This window comes from Oncorhynchus kisutch, linkage group LG15 (assembly GCF_002021735.2).
Source record: "Oncorhynchus kisutch isolate 150728-3 linkage group LG15, Okis_V2, whole genome shotgun sequence".
Classification (NCBI taxonomy): Eukaryota; Metazoa; Chordata; class Actinopteri; order Salmoniformes; family Salmonidae; genus Oncorhynchus; species Oncorhynchus kisutch.
In genome coordinates, this window is record NC_034188.2 from 93,831,336 (window position 1) to 93,850,329 (window position 18,994).

At 42.7% G+C, this 18,994-nt stretch overlaps 1 protein-coding gene across 1 annotated transcript in view; it reads right to left on the reverse strand.

Moving 5' to 3' along the window:
* Positions 1 to 225: 225 nt before the first annotated feature.
* The window catches only part of LOC109879957 (contactin-5), a 611,325-nt gene continuing 592,556 nt past the window's right edge, over positions 226 to 18,994 (reverse strand). The window contains exons 20-24 of the mRNA XM_031791310.1: positions 16,557 to 16,666; positions 16,259 to 16,445; positions 6,921 to 7,033; positions 4,348 to 4,516; positions 226 to 1,805 (exon numbers count right to left, since the gene is read on the reverse strand). Coding sequence (XP_031647170.1) covers positions 1,687 to 1,805; positions 4,348 to 4,516; positions 6,921 to 7,033; positions 16,259 to 16,445; positions 16,557 to 16,666 — 698 coding nt within the window. The 3' untranslated portion in view covers positions 226 to 1,686. The remainder of the gene's footprint in view (positions 1,806 to 4,347; positions 4,517 to 6,920; positions 7,034 to 16,258; positions 16,446 to 16,556; positions 16,667 to 18,994) is intronic.

Sequence of the window (18,994 nt, forward strand, 5' to 3'; positions counted from 1 at the left end):
GGGCCGAATACTTTCGCAAGGCACTGTACATGTATCATCCTAGCATTGTATCAATCATCAGAGAACACTGAATGTCAGGAAATCAGCCTTGACATGATTGGATTGATGTTGAACACATTGGGATCATGATATTAATTTCTCTAGAGTGGGAAAGGGACAACACCTCAGACAATATATGTGCAGTATATTCTTGTAGAGATTATAGTAAAGACAGACCACACTCAGTTAAAAAATAAACATCCCATTTATTTGTACTGACACCATGAGACTCCATGGAGTCATCAAGTCTTTGTCTAAAGATGTGTTTGGGCACTACAGTTGAGTCCAGGTGGTCAGATATACCTGTCTGTCCAACAGATTAACAAGCATTTCTCTTCTCCGTCTGAAAAACACTAACTTTGACCTAGCTGAAACACACACCACTCACTTTGTCTTTGTGTTTCTAAAAGGTAAAACAATGTACAAAAAGCAAGTCTGGAAATACTATAAAAACATGTTTTTCATTTCCTCTCATTGTTCTCCATTCTCTCTCTGAAGAAAACTATGCACTGATCTCTACAGAGCTGATGTTTGTTAGGCAGCCAACAACTACATGGATGCAGATTTCTAATGAAAAACGAGAGATGGAGGCCAGGCTGATTCAAGCTGATTCCAGTACTACAACCTTACAGACAGACAGAGACAGAGACAGAGACAGAGACAGAGACAGAGACAGAGACAGACAGACAGACAGACAGACAGACAGACAGACAGACAGACAGACAGACAGACAGACAGACAGACAGACAGACAGACAGACAGACAGACAGACAGACAGACAGACAGACAGACAGACAGACAGACAGACAGACAGACAGACAGACAGACAAAAACAGACAGACAACTAGACAGACAGACAGACAGACAGACAGACAGACAGACAGAACACCTCAACAGCAGCTTTCAGGGAATTGTTCACACTCTGTAGAGCCTCTGTAGAGCTGTTGGGGTCATCGCCTGGAAGCAGTTAGATGCCAGTCACCAGGCAATGACAAGAAAACAACAGCCCATAAAGTTAAAGTAATCTACGTCCCAAATGGCACCCTATTCCCTACATAGTGCACTACTTTTGACCGGGCCCATAAGGCACTATATTGGGAATAGGGTACCATTTGGGATGCAAATTAAATTATTAAACTAGAGTGCACAGTTACAGTACAACACTACAAGTGATGCTTGGAAAGAACTGCCAAAACATACTAAATAAAGATTAGTTCCACTCCCAGAAAATAATAGTTGTTTTTTAACCATCCGTCATCTGTAAACAATCTGTTGGTTTGTTGGTATCAGGAGCGGATTTCCTTGGCAGGCCCTGGGTCTGATTGGCTGATGCGTATGGTTTGTTGGTATCAGGAGTGGATTTCCTTGGCAGGCCCTGGGGTCTGATTGGCTGATGCGTATGGTTTGTTGGTATCAGGAGTGGATTTCCTTGGCAGGCCCTGGGTCTGATTGGCTGATGCGTATGGTTTGTTGGTATCAGGAGTGGATCTCCTTGGCAGGCCCTGGGCCTGATTGGCTGATGTGTAAGGCGAGAGCAAGCAGACAATCTGAGGAAGGGAGGGATGGAAGGAACGAGGGATGAGGAAAGGAGGAGAGGTCCAGTCCTTCCAAGTAAAGGAGAATGGAGGGATGGAGGAGGCGGAGGCCTCACCAGGAAGCTGAAGGCACGAGAGGAACAGAGAGGAGCAACGCGAAAGTCCATGGCCATGTCAGACCCCATGGTAGCAGGCTGTGAACCGAACGCTGGCCACTCTTCACCCGGACACCTAGAGATGGAAGGATGGAGGGAGACAGGGGGAATGGAGGGGTGGAGGGGTGAAGGTAGACAGGGAACGGAGGGGTGGATGGGGAGACAGGGAATGGAGGGATGGGGGATGAGGGAGACAGGGAACGGAGGAGTGGGGGATGAGGGAGACAGGGAACGGAGGGATGGGGAATGGATGGGGAGACAGGGAACGGAGGGGTGGGGGATGAGGGAGACAGGGAACGGAGGGATGGGGAATGAGGGAGACAGGGAACGGGGGGATGGGGAATGAGGGAGACAGGGAACGGAGGGATGGGGGATGAGGGAGACAGGGAACAGAGGGATGTGGAATGAGGGAGACAGGGAATGGAGGATGGGGAATGAGGGAGACAGGGAACAGAGGGATGGGGGATGGATGGGGAGACAGGGAATGGAGGGATGTGGGATGAGGGAGACAGGGAACGGAGGGATGGGGGATGAGGTAGACAGGGAACGAAGGGATGGATGGGGAGACAGGGAACGGAGGGATGGGGAATGAGTGAGACAGGGAACGGAGGGATGGGGAATGAGGGAGACAGGGAACGGAGGGATGGGGATGAGGGAGACAGGGAACGGAAGTATGGGGGATGGATGGGGAGACGGAACGGAGGGATGGGGGATGAGGTAGACAGGGAACGGAGGGATGATGGGGAGACAGGGAACGGAGGGATGGGGGATGAGGTAGACAGGGAACGAAGGGATGGATGGGGAGACAGGGAACGGAGGGATGGATGGGGAGGCAGGGGAATGGATGGATGGATGGGGAGACAGGGAACGAAGGGATGGATGGAGGGAGACAGGGGAATGGATGGATGGAGGGAGACAGGGGAATGGATGGATGGGTAGACAGGGAATGGAGGGATGGAGGGAGACAGGGGAATGGATGGATGGGGAGACAGGGGAATTTATGGATGGGGAGACAGGTGAATGGATGGATGGGGAGACAGGGGAATGGATGGATGGAGGGAGACAGGGGAATGGATGGATGGGGAGACAGGGGAATGGATGGATGGAGGGAGACAGGGGAATGGATGGATGGGGAGACAGGGGAATGGATGGATGGAGGGAGACAGGGGAATGGATGGATGGGGAGACAGGGGAATGGATGGATGGAGGGAGACAGGGGAAGGGATGGATGGGGAGACAGGTGAATGGATGGATGGAGGGAGACAGGGAACGGAGGGGTGGATGGGGAGACAGATAACGGAGGGATGGATGGGGAGACAGAGGGAACAACAACTTTAGTGACTAGAGAGCAGAGAGCAGAGGAGTAAAGGCAGCCTGGAGTGCTAACTGAAACTCAATTTCATTATTGTTTGACTTCACTGAGAAAACACTAGTGAAACAGAACGACATTGCGTTTGGATTCTGGGTTTGACAACAGACTCCTTAAATAGTCAGCATTTAAAGGAAAAATAACAAGTTAAGACAGGCAGGCTTGTGCTATAAGAAAGACAAACATTTCCAATCAACAGAACCACATTTTTGTCAGGGCTGTTTTCTTCTCAGACACAAATGAAGCTAAAATAATTCACAAGCACACACAGCCGTCTGAAGTGGGCTAATCTTTCATGTTAGCAGCTTTGAAACTGCAGACCTGAATCTTTCCTCTGCCAAAGAGAAAACAACATGTTTATATGTCTGATGAGAACAACTGTAGAAAGTCAACTTTACATTTCTCTTGTTTGATAGTTAAATGGCTGTGCAGTGGCGTAGGTGTGTGTGTGTGTGTGTGTGTGTGTGTGTGTGTGTGTGTGTGTGTGTGTGTGTGTGTGTGTGTGTGTGTGTGTGTGTGTGTGTGTGTGTGTGTGTGTGTGTGTGTGTGTGTGTGTGTGTGTGTGTGTGTGTGTGTGTGTGTGCGTGTGTGTGTGGAGGTGGTTATTAAAACAGTATTAGCCAAGGGAAACTTGGCTGAGGTAACAGCTGTATCTGTGGTGACTCAATGAAGCACTTTAAAAGCCCAGTGCAGACAAAAATGTGATATTCCTGTGTTATATATATATATTTCCACACTATGAGGTTGGAATAATGCTGTGAAATTGTTAAAATGACGATGTCTTTTTATTGTATGACGGAAAAGACAGCCTGTTCTGGTGGGATGTAGTTTTGGCCTGCCTGGTGATGTCACCAAATTAGTTGATAGACCAATAAGAAAGAGAGTTCCAAAGCTCTCTGCCAATAACAGATAGTTTTCCGTTGTCCCCTCCCCACTCAGACCACTCCCAGACAGCTGTAGCAAAATTCTTGCTTGGGAAATCACTCTTTGCTAAGAAACAATTTTCTGACATTTTTTAAATAAAAAAAATCACAGTAAGGTACGTAATTTTTACCTAGAAATTATTTGATAATAAATAAAAACAACTGCTTTGGACTTTTAACAGAATATCTGCAGAAATAAAAGGTGGATTTTGGTGTACTTGATTGGTCCATTAACTCCTTGCCTACTAAATGGAAAACAAGGTACTATATAAGCGAAATACCACAATGTGTGTTGGGTTGAGAGTGTTACCAGAGTCTTGTCTTACCTGAAGAGGTGAGTACTCTGACTTGGGAGCTGATTGCTCCCTCTCCCCCCTCACTCAAAGCCCGCACCTCAATGATGTAGGTGCCTCCCTCCGGGAGAGAGAGGACGGCTGATGGGGTGATGGTCCTCATCACCTGATTGTGGACACGCCCCTCCTGACTCAACAACACCTGTAGTTGGACCCAGAACCAATCAATCAGTCAGTGTCACTCAATCATCAGCCAGTCAGTCACTAGATCACCAGTCAGTCAATCAATCAATTCATCAATCAACCTTTAGGACCCACAAACAACACTACCCCCCCTCCACACACACAGTTGAGACTGCTGATGTGATACACACAGAGGAAAAGAGTTGGTCTTCTTTTTCCGTAAGGTTGACTGCTCCCGGTCTACAGCACCTCAGGATTGACCTATCCTGGTCTACAGCACCTCAGGTTGACTGCTCCTGGCCTACAGTCTCTCAGGTTTGACCTATCCTGGTCTACAGCACCTCAGGTTGACTGCTCCTGGTCTACAGCACCTCAGGATTGACTGCTCCTGACCTACAGAACCTCAGGATTGACCTATCCTGGTCTACAGCACCTCAAGACTGACTGATCCTGATGTACAGAACCTCAGGATTGACCTATCCTGACCTACAGCCTCTCAGGATTGACCTATCCTGACCTACATCACCTCAGGTTGACTGCTCCTGGCCTACAGCCTCTCAGGCTTGACTGATCCTGGTCTACAGCCTCTCAGGCTTGACTGCTCCTGGTCTACAGCACCTCAGGATTGACTGGCCCCAGCCTACAGCACCTCAAGACTGACTGCTCCTGACCTACAGAACCTCAGGATTGACCTATCCTGGTCTACAGCACCTCAAGACTGACTGATCCTGACCTACAGAACCTCAGGATTGACGTATAATGACCTAAATCCTCTCAGGATTGACCTATCCTGGTCTACAGCAGCTCAGGCTTGACTGCTCCTGGCCTACAGCCTCTCAGGGTTGACTGCTCCTGGCCTACAGCCTCTCAGGGTTGACTGCTCCTGGCCTACAGCCTATCAGGATTGATCTATCTATCCTGGTCTACAGCACCTCAGGGTTGACTGGCCCTGGCCTACAGCCTATCAGGGTTGATCTATCTATCCTGGTCTACAGCACCTCAGGTTGACTGCTCCTGGTCTACAGCACCTCAGGGTTGACTGCTCCTGGCCTACAGCCTCTCAGGATTGACCTATCCTGGTCTACAGCACCTCAGGATTGACTGTCCCTGGCCTACAGCACCCCAGGACTGACTGCTCCTGGTCTACAGCCTCTCAGGCTTGACTGCTCCTGGTCTACAGCCTCTCAGGCTTGACTGCTCCTGGTCTACAGCACCTCAGGTTGACCTATCCTGGTCTACAGCACCTCAGGTTGACTGCTCCTGGCCTACAGCCTCTCAGGATTGACCTATCCGGGTCTACAGCACCTCAGGATTGACTGCTCCTGGCCTACAGCCTATCAGGATTGACCTATCCTGACCTACAGCACCCAAATAGATGCTTCATTGGGTTGTGAATATAACATTGGTTCCCTGTAGGAGAAGACATTACACAAGATAACAATGAAAGAAAAGCCAGCAGATACTGTTTCTATAGACAGTGTCTTATTCCTGCAGCCATTTATGCAATGCCTCAGTTGCAATAGCCTTCCTCCGGTCAACATGCCACAGTAGACATTGTTTCATACCTGTAGGCTATGTTCATTCAGATGGGTCACTGCCGGAGCTAATAAGACCTAAACAGATGCTGGCCCTGTGGTTACTGGCTCCATCCGTCTTCCATAGAGCACTAATGATGTTGGCTATAGGCAGTTTGTATCTGGCTGTTTAGTTAGTTCGTTTTTTTACAAACCTTTATTTTAGGATGACTGAGAAGACATTCTCATTTACATCAACTGATCTGAGGAAGGGTAGCAGGGAAGCTGAGTTAGCTGGTGGTTAAGAGACTATAGAGTAGAGTAAGGAGAGTAAGGAGACCTGTATGACAGTATGGTTGGATGAGTTAGCTGGTGGTTAAGAGACTATAGAGTAGAGTAAGGAGAGTAAGGAGACCTGGCCTGACTATATACAGTATGACAGTATGGTTGGATGAGTTAGCTGGTGGTTAAGAGACTATAGAGTAGAGTAAGGAGAGTAAGGAGACCTGGCCTGACTATATACAGTATGACAGTATGGTTGGATGAGTTAGCTGGTGGTGGTTAAGATACTATATACAGTATGACAGTATGGTTGGATGAGTTAGCTGGTGGTGGTTAAGAGACTATATACAGTATGACAGTATGGTTGGGTGAGATAGCTGGGGGTGATTAAGAGACTATATACAGTATGATATTATGGGAACCAGGACACCGGTACCAATATTGACCTGGCCAGTAGAGTAAGGAGACCTGGCCAGTACAGCAAGGAGACCTGGCCAGTACAGTAAGGAGACCTGGTCAGTACAGCAAGGAGACCTGGCCAGTAGAGTAAGGAGACCTGGCCAGTAGAGTAGGGAGACCTGGCCAGTAGAGTAGGGAGACCTGGCCAGTAGAGTAAGGGGGAAGTACCTTGTATCCTATGACATCTGACTCGTTGTCTTTAGACTTAACCGGGTCCCAGTTTAATGATACGTTAGTCCCTTCCTGAATCCACACGAGGTTGGCTGGAGGCTGAACTGGAGCTGAGGAGAAAGCACATGGATCAATCTTAACTAAACGCTTTCATCCATACAATATATTGTCATCCATATCAGAGTATATTTCAACAATTAAGGTCAATTATAGTACTATTTCTTGCATGCAGAATAGCAAGCTTTCCATCTTAATACTAATGTGAAACGGTCTTTCAGAGTCATGTACTGTATATTATAAAACTGGTTGTTTGGATCCTGGATGCTGATTGGATGAGCAGCATTTTAAGCAATGATGTTTTGGCTGTCACAGACTTACCTATGCCTGCTAACAATTCCATCTGAAAATGATTACTGCTCCTAATAAGAATATCATGTTGCTGTCTGAATCCTCTCTGGTGTTTATCTCTATTAGAATATCATGTCGATGTAGCTTTCTGAATCCTCTCTGGTGTTTATCTCTACTAGAATATCATGTTGTTGTCTGAATCCTCTCTGGTGTTTATCTCTACTAGAATATCATGTTGTTGTCTGAATCCTCTCTGGTGTTTATCTCTACTAGAATATCATGTTTTTGTCTGAATCCTCTCTGGTGTTCATCTCTACTAGAATATCATGTTGTTGTCTGAATCCTCTCTGGTGTTTATCTCTACTAGAATATCATGTTGCTGTCTGAATCCTCTCTGGTGTTTATCTCTATTAGAATATCATGTTGATGTAGCTGTCTGAATCCTCTCTGGTGTTCATCTCTACTAGAATATCATGTTGTTGTCTGAATCCTCTCTGGTGTTTATCTCTACTAGAATATCATGTTGCTGTCTGAATCCTCTCTTGTGTTTATCTCTATTAGAATATCATGTTGATGTAGCTGCCTGAATCATCTCTGGTGTTGATCTCTACTAGAATATCATGTTGTTGTCTGAATCTTCTCTGGTGTTCATCTCCACTAGAATATCATGTTGATGTAGCTGTCTGAATCCTCTCTGGTGTTCATCTCTACTAGAATATCATGTTGATGTAGCTGTCTGAATCATCTCTGGTGTTTATCTCTACTGGAATATCATGGTGCTGTCTGAATCATCTCTGGTTTTTATCTCTACTAGAATATCATGATGTTGTCTGAATCCTCTCTGGTGTTTATCTCTACTAGAATATCATGTTGTTGTCTGAATCCTCTCTTGTGTTTATCTCTACTAGAATATCATGTTGTTGTCTGAATCCTCTCTGGTGTTTATCTCTATTAGAATATCATGTTGTTGTCTGAATCCTCTCTGGTGTTTATCTCTACTAGAATATCATGTTGCTGTCTGAATCCTCTCTGGTGTTTATCTCTACTAGAATATCATGTTGCTGTCTGAATCATCTCTGGTGTTTATCTCTATTAGAATATCATGTTGTTGTCTGAATCATCTCTGGTGTTTATCTCTACTAGAATATCATGTTGCTGTCTGAATCCTCTCTGGTGTTTATCTCTACTAGAATATCATGTTGTTGTCTGAATCATCTCTGGTGTTTATCTCTACTAGAATATCATGTTGCTGTCTGAATCCTCTCTGGTGTTTATCTCTACTAGAATATCATGTTGTTGTCTGAATCATCTCTGGTGTTTATCTCTACTAGAATATCATGTTGCTGTCTGAATCCTCTCTGGTGTTTATCTCTACTAGAATATCATGTTGTTGTCTGAATCCTCTCTGGTGTTTATCTCTACTAGAATATCATGTTGCTGTCTGAATCCTCTCTGGTGTTTATCTCTACTAGAATATCATGTTGCTGTCTGAATCCTCTCTGGTGTTTATCTCTACTAGAATATCATGTTGCTGTCTGAATCCTCTCTGGTGTTTATCTCTATTAGAATATCATGTTGCTGTCTGAATCCTCTCTGGTGTTTATCTCTACTAGAATATCATGTTGCTGTCTGAATCCTCTCTGGTGTTTATCTCATTATTTCCATTATTTGTGTAAATATTTGTATGAACTTAACAAGATTCAACAACTGAGACGTAAACTGAACAAGTTCCACAGATATGTGACTAACAGAAATTGAATAATGTGTCCTGAACAAAGGGGGGTCAAAAGTAACAGTCATTATCTGGTGTTGCTACCAGCTGCTTTAAGTACTGCATGACATCTCCTCCTCATGGACTGCACGAGATTTGCCAGTTCTTGCTGTGAGGTTTTACCCCACTCTTCCACCAAGGCACCTGCAAGTTCCCGGACATTTCTGGGGGGAATGGACCTAGCCCTCACCCTCCGATCCAAGAGGTCCCAGACATTTCTGGTGGGGAATGGCCCTAGCCCTCACCCTCCGATCCAAGAGGTCCCAGACATTTCTGGGGGGAATGGCCATAGCCCTCACCCTCCGATCCAAGAGGTCCCAGACATTTCTGGGGGGAATGGCCCTAGCCCTCACCCTCCGATCCAAGAGGTCCCAGACATTTATGGTGGGGAATGGCCCTAGCCCTCACCCTCCGATCCAAGAGGTCCCAGACATTTCTGGGGGGAATGGACCTAGCCCTCACCCTCCGATCCAAGATGTCCCAGACTTTTCTGGGGGGGAATGGCCCTAGCCCTTACCCTCCGATCCAACAGGTCCCAGACGTGTTCAATGGGATTGAGATGCTGGCTCTTCGCTGGCCATGGCAGGAAATCACACACCGAAGAATGACCAGTATGGCTGGTGGCATTGTCATGCTGGAGGGTCATGTCAGGATGAACCTGCAGGAAGGGTACCACATGAGAGAGGAGGATGTCTTCCCCATAATGCACAGCATTAAGATTGCCTGCAATGACAACAAGCCTAGTCCGATGATGCTGTGACACACCGCCCCAGACCATGACGGACCCTCCACCTCCAAATCGATCCCACTCCAGAGTACAAGCCTCGGTGTAACACTCATTACTTTGACGATAAACACGAATCCGACCATCACTCCCGGTGAGACAAAACCACGACTTGTCAGGGAAGAGCACTTTTTGCCAGTCCTGTCTGGTCCAGCGACGGTGGGTTTGTGCCCATAGGCGACGTTGTTGCCGGTGATGTCTGGTGAGGACCTGCCTTACAACAGGCCTACAAGCCCTCAGTCCAGCCTCTCTCAGCCTATTGCGGACAGTCTGAGCACTGATGGAGGGATTGTGCGTTCCTGGTGTAACTGGGGCAGTTGTTGTTGCCATCCTGTACCTGTCCCGCAGGTGTGATGTTCGTATGTACAGATCCTGTGCAGGTGTTGTTACAGTACATGTGTTCTGCCACAGCGAGGATGATCAGCTGTCCTTCTATAGGTGTTTTTTCAGTCAGTAGAAAGGTCACTTTAGTGTCCTACGTTTTCATAACTGTGACCTTAATTGCCTACCGTCTGTAAGCTGTTAGTGTCTTAACAACCGTTCCACAGGTGCATGTTCATTAATTGTTTATGGTTCATTGAACAAGCATGGGAAACAGTGTTTCAACCCTTTACAATGAAGATCTGTGAAGTTTTTACAAATGATCTTTAAAGGACAGGTTCCTGAAAAAGGGACAGTAATTGTTTTGCTGAGTTTAGTTTGGTAAAGCAGGGTTAATATAAGCCTCAGTTTATGCCTGTCTGACTTTGGAAACAATGTTTCACTTTTGAATCTCAAAAAGACTATTAGATCTTTCAGAATACCAACTTGTTGTGGGAGGAGATTTAAAATCAGGTATGTAATTCTCAGTTAGATAGGTTTCATGTTTCATCTCACTCTCAAACTGATCAGGCCTCTGGTGATCTCATCTCATTTGCTGCAGAGCTTAATATTTTAGATGCCTGGCGTCTTAGGAATTTTACTGTCGAAGATTATTTTTTAAATTCTTCAAGACATACATTTTCACGGATAGACTACATATTTGTATCTCCCTATATAAACATGTATTCAGACAACTGAGCTGCTCCCCATAGGCATTTCTGACCATGGAGCTGTCCTGTGTAGTATCTAACATGACAGCTACAAACAGAAAAGTGCCAGAAGATTGAGCTTTAACACAACTTTGCTGCAGAAAAATGCTTTTTATGACACGACTTCTAGCAAAGTTGAAATCATTTATTATTTTTGTCACTTTAGGAGGTGACAAAATGCTTTTTGGGGGGAAACTGTACCTCCTAAAAAAAGTAGTAGATCTGGAAAAACAGATTTCTCTGGTTGAAAACGAGCAGAAACAAAAACGTACCGAGCAAAAGGGGAAGATATTAACAGCATTAAAACACGAGTATAACACTTCAATCTAAAGCAGAGTGTATAATGCATCGCACAGAGTAACATACCATTCCGAGAGGGAAAAAGCTAGAAGACTTTTGGCTGCAAGGCTGAAGCAAAATGAGGCCTGTTCTTGTATCAATACAATTCAAACACCATCTGGTAAGATGTGGCATGACCTGGCAGAAAGTAAAGATACGTTTAGTCAGTTTTATTCCCAATGATATACGTCAGAGGCGGACCCTGATCATAGATGAAACACTTCTTATCATCATTGGACCCAAACTCAACAATCTGGAATCCTTGACTCCACACTTCCTCTTGAAGAACTCATTTACATGAAAAGGGGCAAATCACGAGGACTTGATGGTTTCCCTCCATAGCTGTTTCTTGAAGCATGGGATATTGTCGGGCCACTAATTGGTTCTATCAATAACTAAAAACGTGGAGAATTCCATATAGACCAAAACACCTGATTATAGTTTTGTTAAAAAAGGGCAAATCTCCCCTAGACTGTAAATGTTATAGGGCAAAGGTACTTGCCATCAGATTGGAACAGCTTGTAGGAAATATAACCAGCGATGATCAAACTGGGTTTATAAATGGTCGTTTAGCCTCAGTCTATTCCATATCATAAATGTGTCCGAAAACGACCCAGTCCCTGCTGCACTTTTTAGTTTAGATGCAGAAAAAGCCTTTGATAGGCTAGAACATTTTATGGTGTGTTTTGGAGTCATTTGGTAAAGGATTTATCTCCATGTTAAAAACATTGTATTCTGCATCCCAAGCAGTTGTGCAGACGGGAAAGAATTTCTGTTTAAAACGTCCCATAAAACAAGGATGTCCATTATCACCAATGCTCTTTGCCCCTTGCTCCAGCGATTAGATCAGACCCACCTATTTCATCCATCAATATTAAAAAGGTACGCAGCATAAAGTGTCATTCTATGACACCTTATTGTATTTCTCAGACATCTCAATTTCCCTTCCACAGATTCTGAAGTTGTTTACTCTTTTCAGTTCATTCTCGAAAATAAACGGGGAAAAATCTGTAACCAATAGCCCTGTAAAATTGCATATCTCCAATGCAGTGGCATGAGGCAGACTTTATTTATTTGGGCAGAAGGAACAAACTAAAAGTCAAACTAAAAGAGGAAATCACCTCTGATTTGCAGAGATGGTGCTTTCTTAAAATCTCATTACAAAGCAGCTATAGTAAAAAGGAACTCGACCAACTAAATTGTATTTTCCCTATGCTGCCTATACCTTATCCACCAAAATAGGAATTCATGTCAATGACCTCAAAGTTTATTTGGAATGATATAAAGCCACGCATTCGATATGATACTCTTACGCGGTTAAAGGGAACAGGAGGTTTGTCTCATCCCATTTACAAATGATATATATATATATATATATTACTGGTCTTTCAAAATAAAATCTTTGAGAGTTTATTCCCATGAATCTATTGCAGCTTCTTGGAGAGGCGAAGCACTTGTTTCACCAACTTACAGATCTATTTTTTCAACCTAAAAACAGCATTCAAATAATGTGGATCAATTATTTCCAACTCACTACAAGTATGGTAATACACTGAGAAACATATAGGCAACACTAAGACGTTCTGTGAATCTTCTCCTATATGGCCATAACCTGCTGACAAGCAATGAGCCTTTTGTCTACCCAGACGGAAAAGGGTGAGCATCACTTGCGAGATATATGTATGTATAATGATAAGAGGCTAATGACGTTACAGGACCTCAAACAAATTTCTACATTGTAGAATAATTGTGAAGACATCAAAACTATGAAATATCACATATGGAATCATGGAGTAACCAAACAAGTGTTAAACAAATGAAAATATATTTTATATTCTTCAAAGTAGCCACCCTTAGCCTTGATGACAGCTTTACACACACTCTTGGCATTCTCTCAAACATCTTCGTGAGGAATGCTTTTCCAACAGTCTTGAAGGAGTTCCCACACATGCTGAGCACTTGTTGGCTGCATTTCCTTCACTCTGCGGTCCAACTCATCCCAAACCATCTGAATTAGGTTGAGGTCGGGTGATTGTGGAGGCCAGGTCATGTGATGCAGCACTCCATCACTCTCCTTCTTGGTCAAATAGCCCTTACACAGCCTGGAGGTGTGTTGGGTCAATGTCCTGTTGATAAACAAATGATAATCCCAATAAGCGCGAACCAGACGGATTGGCGTATCGCTGCAGAATGCTGTGGTAGCCATGCTAGTTACTGTAAGTGTGCCTTGAATTCTAAATAAATCGCTGACAGTGTCACCAGCAAAGCACCCCCACATCATCACACCTCCTCCTCCATGCTTCACGATGGGAATCACACAGATCCGTTCACCTACTTTGCATCTCACAAAAACATGGCAGTTGGAACCAAAAATCGAACCTTTGAACTCATCAGATCAAAGGACAGAATTCCACCGGTCTAATGTCCATTGCCCATGTTTCTTGGCCCAAGCAAGTCTCTTCTTCTTATTGGTGTCCTTTAGTAGTGGTTTCTTTACAGCAATTTGACCATGAATGCCTCATTCACACAGTCTCCTCTGAACAGTTGATGTTGAGATGTGTCTTACTTGAACTCTGAATAATTTATTTGGGATGCAATGTCTGAGGCTGGTAACTCTAATGAACTTATCCTCTGCAGCAGAGGTAACTCTGGGTCTTTCCTTTCCTGTGGCGGTCCTCATGAGAGTCAGTTTCATCATAGCACTTAATGGTTTTTGCGACTGCACTTGTTCCTGATTGACTGACCTTCATGTCTTAAAGTGATGATGGACTGTCGTTTCTCTTTGCTTATTTGAGATGTTCTTGCCATAATATGGACTTGGTCTTTTACCAAATAGGGCTATCTTCTGTATACCACCCTTACCTTGTCACAACACAACTGATTGGCTCAAATGCATTAAGAAGGAAAGAAATAGCACAAATGAACTTTTAACTTGGTACCCCTGTTAATTGAAATGTATTCCATTTGACTACCTCATGAAGCTGGTTGAGAGAATGCCAAGAGTGTGCAAAGATGTCATCAAAGGCAAATGGTGGCTACTTTGAAGAATCTCAAGTATAAAATATATTTAGAAATATTTTTAGGGGTTACTACATGATTCCATATGTGTTCTTTCATAGTGTTGATGTCTTCACTATTATTCTACAATGTAGAAACTAGTAAAAATGAACAAATACCTTATGAGTATGAGTAGGTGTCTAGTTGTGGAACTGGACTAGATTGTGAATGTCTCTTGGCAGAATGCTTGACTGCGGGTGATAAGCACAATAACGTTCCAACTGCAACACTCCAAACAATTTGCTCTCGAATTCGAGTTTCTTGAACAATGGGAGACTGTGTATGTTTTGGGTCAACAAAGCTGTGTCCATCATAACATTCAATAAATAATCACCATGCGATCAATTGTCAGATGTAAACATGTCTTTTTCCCCATCTGCCTGCATCATGACATATTTCCCTTGCTCACATGATGGACAGTTGCTGGTCGCTGAGACAGATGAGAGCGTATTAACCCTGCTGTAGAGTTCATTGCGGCCAGCAGGTCAAACGAACAACTAAAATGAGTCATTCGAAAAATACAAATCATGACCCTCGAGTCAATAAAGAGAATGAATCATGTGCTAACTGCACATCCCTACTCTGTAGCACCACAGAGAGTTAACGGTGCTTAGACGAGACGAGATGATGTTTTACTGAGCCAGTTGAAACGTCGTTATCATGGACACATCCAAGTAAATAACAATAGAAAAAAGCCTCAAACAAAGGAAAATGCAGCTAGTGTCCTGTCATTCCAGGTTCAATGTTTGACATGACTGAGTGAGCTGAGCTAGCTAGCTAGCAAGTGACAAGAACGTTATCCAGCCTGAATAGCAACCATTTTGTTTAGAAAGGACGACCAGACCTTTTGCATAGCAACTATTTTAACATAATGAATGACTAGCAACATGACCAACATAACTAACATCCAGAGGTTTGTCTGGACTATGTCTTCTGGTGGAAGAATTACATTGTATGAATTAAATGAATCAAAATAACGTTTTAATTAAAATATGTAATTCATTATTATTTGAATATGTTGGTAACCGTTTAATAAAGGCAATAAGGCATTCGAGGACGTTTTTGACCATGAATACAGTCACAGGTAAATGGGTTGACTGGCCCTCCACTATCGTGTTGAACAACGCCATTTACCTGTGACTGTATTCATGATACAGCACTGCCTCTTACCTGTGACCTTATTCATGATATAGCACTGCCTCTTACCTGTGACTGTATTCATGATACAGCACTGCCTCTTACCTGTACCTGTATTAATGCTACAGCACTGCCTCTTACCTGTATTCATGATACAGCACTGCCTCTTACCTGTGACTGTATTAATGCTACAGCACTGCCCCTTACCTGTGACTTTATTCATGATACAGCACTGCCTCTTACCTGTGACTGTATTCATGATACAGCACTGCCTCTTACCTGTACCTGTATTAATGCTACAGCACTGCCTCTTACCTGTATTCATGATACAGCACTGCCTCTTACCTGTGACTGTATTAATGCTACAGCACTGCCTCTTACCTGTGACTTTATTCATGATACAGCACTGCCTCTTACCTGTGACTGTATTCATGATACAGCACTGCCTCTTACCTGTGACTGTATTCATGATACAGCACTGCCTCTTACCTGTGACCTTATTCATGATACAGCACTGCCTCTTACCTGTATTCATGATACAACACTGCCTCTTACCTCTGACTCTATTCATGATACAGCACTGCCTCTTACCTGTATTCATGATACAACACTGCCTCTTACCTGTGACTGTATTCATGATACAGCACTGCCTCTTACCTGTGACTGTATTCATGATGCAGCACTGCCTCTTACCTGTGACCTTATTCATGATACAGCACTGCCTCTTACCTGTGACTGTATTCATGTGCCTTGCTGCTTAATTAAAGTGTACATACTGTACCCCCCCCCCCCTCTATACAGCTCAGGTTTGTATGAGCGGTGTACTCACGGTCTTTCTTGGTTTTGGCGGTGCTAGCGGTCGATGCAGGGCCCTGGCCGATACTGTTGAAGCCTCTGACTGTGATGAGGTACATACTGTTCCCCTCCAGGCCTGTCAGCACCATAGACGTCTCGTTCCCCACTGTCTTCTTCCGGTTCCCTGACTCCTCCTGCTCACTGTCCTTCCTGTAGCTCACCTGACAAAAGAAGACATTGTCTCTTTAAAAACCTGTCTTTTATTAGTATTTACATTTATTAGTTTTATTTAATATTTATCTAATGAAAAATGGTATAATGGACACACACACCTCGTATCCCCGTGGTCTCCCAGGGCCAGGGTTGGGTGGCCTCCAAGTTACTTTGATTTCCGAAGAGGAAATGCTGGAAGCTTTCACCTCAGATGGGGCCTCTCTGGGCTCTGTAGAGGATCACACACACACACACACACACACACACACACACACACACACACACACACACACACACACACACACACACACACACACACACACACACACACACACACACACACACACACACACACACACACACACACACACACACACACACACACTCCAATCAACCTTAGAAACCCCACAGACACACAAAATGCAGTCACACTATAACTGCTGCTAGTTGCCTCCTGTGTGTCTTGTAGAAAAGCCGCATAATGCGGTGTTGATTGCACAGTGAGTAATGTACAGTAGATCTCTACAGTTAATCAGTACATATTGATAACAGTCTATCAGTACATATTGATAACAGTACATCAGTACATACTGATAACAGTACATATTGATAACAGTAGATCTCTACAGTCTATCAGTACATATTGATAACAGTCGATCAGTACATATTGATAACAGTCGATCAGTACATATTGATAACAGTAAATCTCTACAGTCTATCAGTACATATTGATAACAGTCAATCAGTACATATTGATAACAGTCAATCAGTACATATTGATAACAGTCTATCAGTACATAATGATAGCAGTCTATCAGTACATATTGATAACAGTCTGTCAGTACATATTGATAACAGTCAATCAGTACATATTGATAACAAGTGAGACCAGTACATATTGATAACAGTCTATCAGTACATATTGATAACAGTCTATCAGTACATATTGATAACAGTAAATCTCTACAGTCTATCAGTACATATTGATAACAGTCAATCAGTACATATTGATAACAGTCAATCAGTACATATTGATAACAGTCAATCAGTACATATTGATAACAGTCAATCAGTACATATTGATAACAGCCTATCAGTACATATTGATAACAGTAGATCTCTACAGTATATCAGTACATATTGATAACAGTACATATTGATAACAGTATATCAGTACATATTGATAACAGTATATCAGTACATATTGATAACAGTAGAACAGTACATATTGATAACAGTAGAACAGTACATATTGATAACAGTAGAACAGTACATATTGATAACAGTAGACCAGTACATATTGATAACAGTAGACCAGTACATATTGATAACAGTAGACCAGTACATATTGATAACAGTAGACCAGTACATATTGATAACAGTAGACCAGTACATATTGATAACAGTAGACCAGTACATATTGATAACAGTACATCAGTACATATTGATAACAGTAGATCTCTACAGTATATCAGTACATATTGATAACAGTAGATCAGTACATATTGATAACAGTCTATCAGTACATATTGATAACAGTAGATCTCTACAGTCTATCAGTACATATTGATAACAGTAGATCAGTACATATTGATAACAGTAGAACAGTACATATTGATAACAGTATATCAGTACATATTGATAACAGTCTATCAGTACACATTGATAACAGTAGATCTCTACAGTATATCAGTACATATTGATAACAGTAGATCAGTACATATTGATAACAGTAGAACAGTACATATTGATAACAGTAGATCAGTACATATTGATAACAGTAGATCAGTACATATTGATAACAGTCTATCAGTACATATTGATAACAGTAGATCTCTACAGTATATCAGTACATATTGATAACAGTAGATCAGTACATATTGATAACAGTAGAACAGTACATATTGATAACAGTATATCAGTACATATTGATAACAGTCTATCAGTACATATTGATAACAGTCTATCAGTACATATTGATAACAGTAGATCTCTACAGTATATCAGTACATATTGATAACAGTAGATCAGTACATATTGATAACAGTAGAACAGTACATATTGATAACAGTATATCAGTACATATTGATAACAGTAGATCAGTACATATTGATAACAGTAGAACAGTACATATTGATAACAGTATATCAGTACATATTGATAACAGTCTATCAGTACATATTGATAACAGTAGATCAGTACATATTGATAACAGTCTATCAGTACATATTGATAACGGTCTATCAGTACATATTGATAACAGTAGATCAGTACATATTGATAACAGTCTATCAGTACATATTGATAACAGTAGACCAGTACATATTGATAACAGTCTATCAGTACATATTGATAACAGTAGATCAGTACGTATTAATAACAGTCTATCAGTACATATTGATAACAGTCTATCAGTACATATTGATAACAGTAGATCAGTACGTATTAATAACAGTCTATCAGTACATATTGATAACAGTAGATCAGTACATATTGATAACAGTCTATCAGTACATATTGATAACAAGTGAGACCAGTACATATTGATAACAGTCTA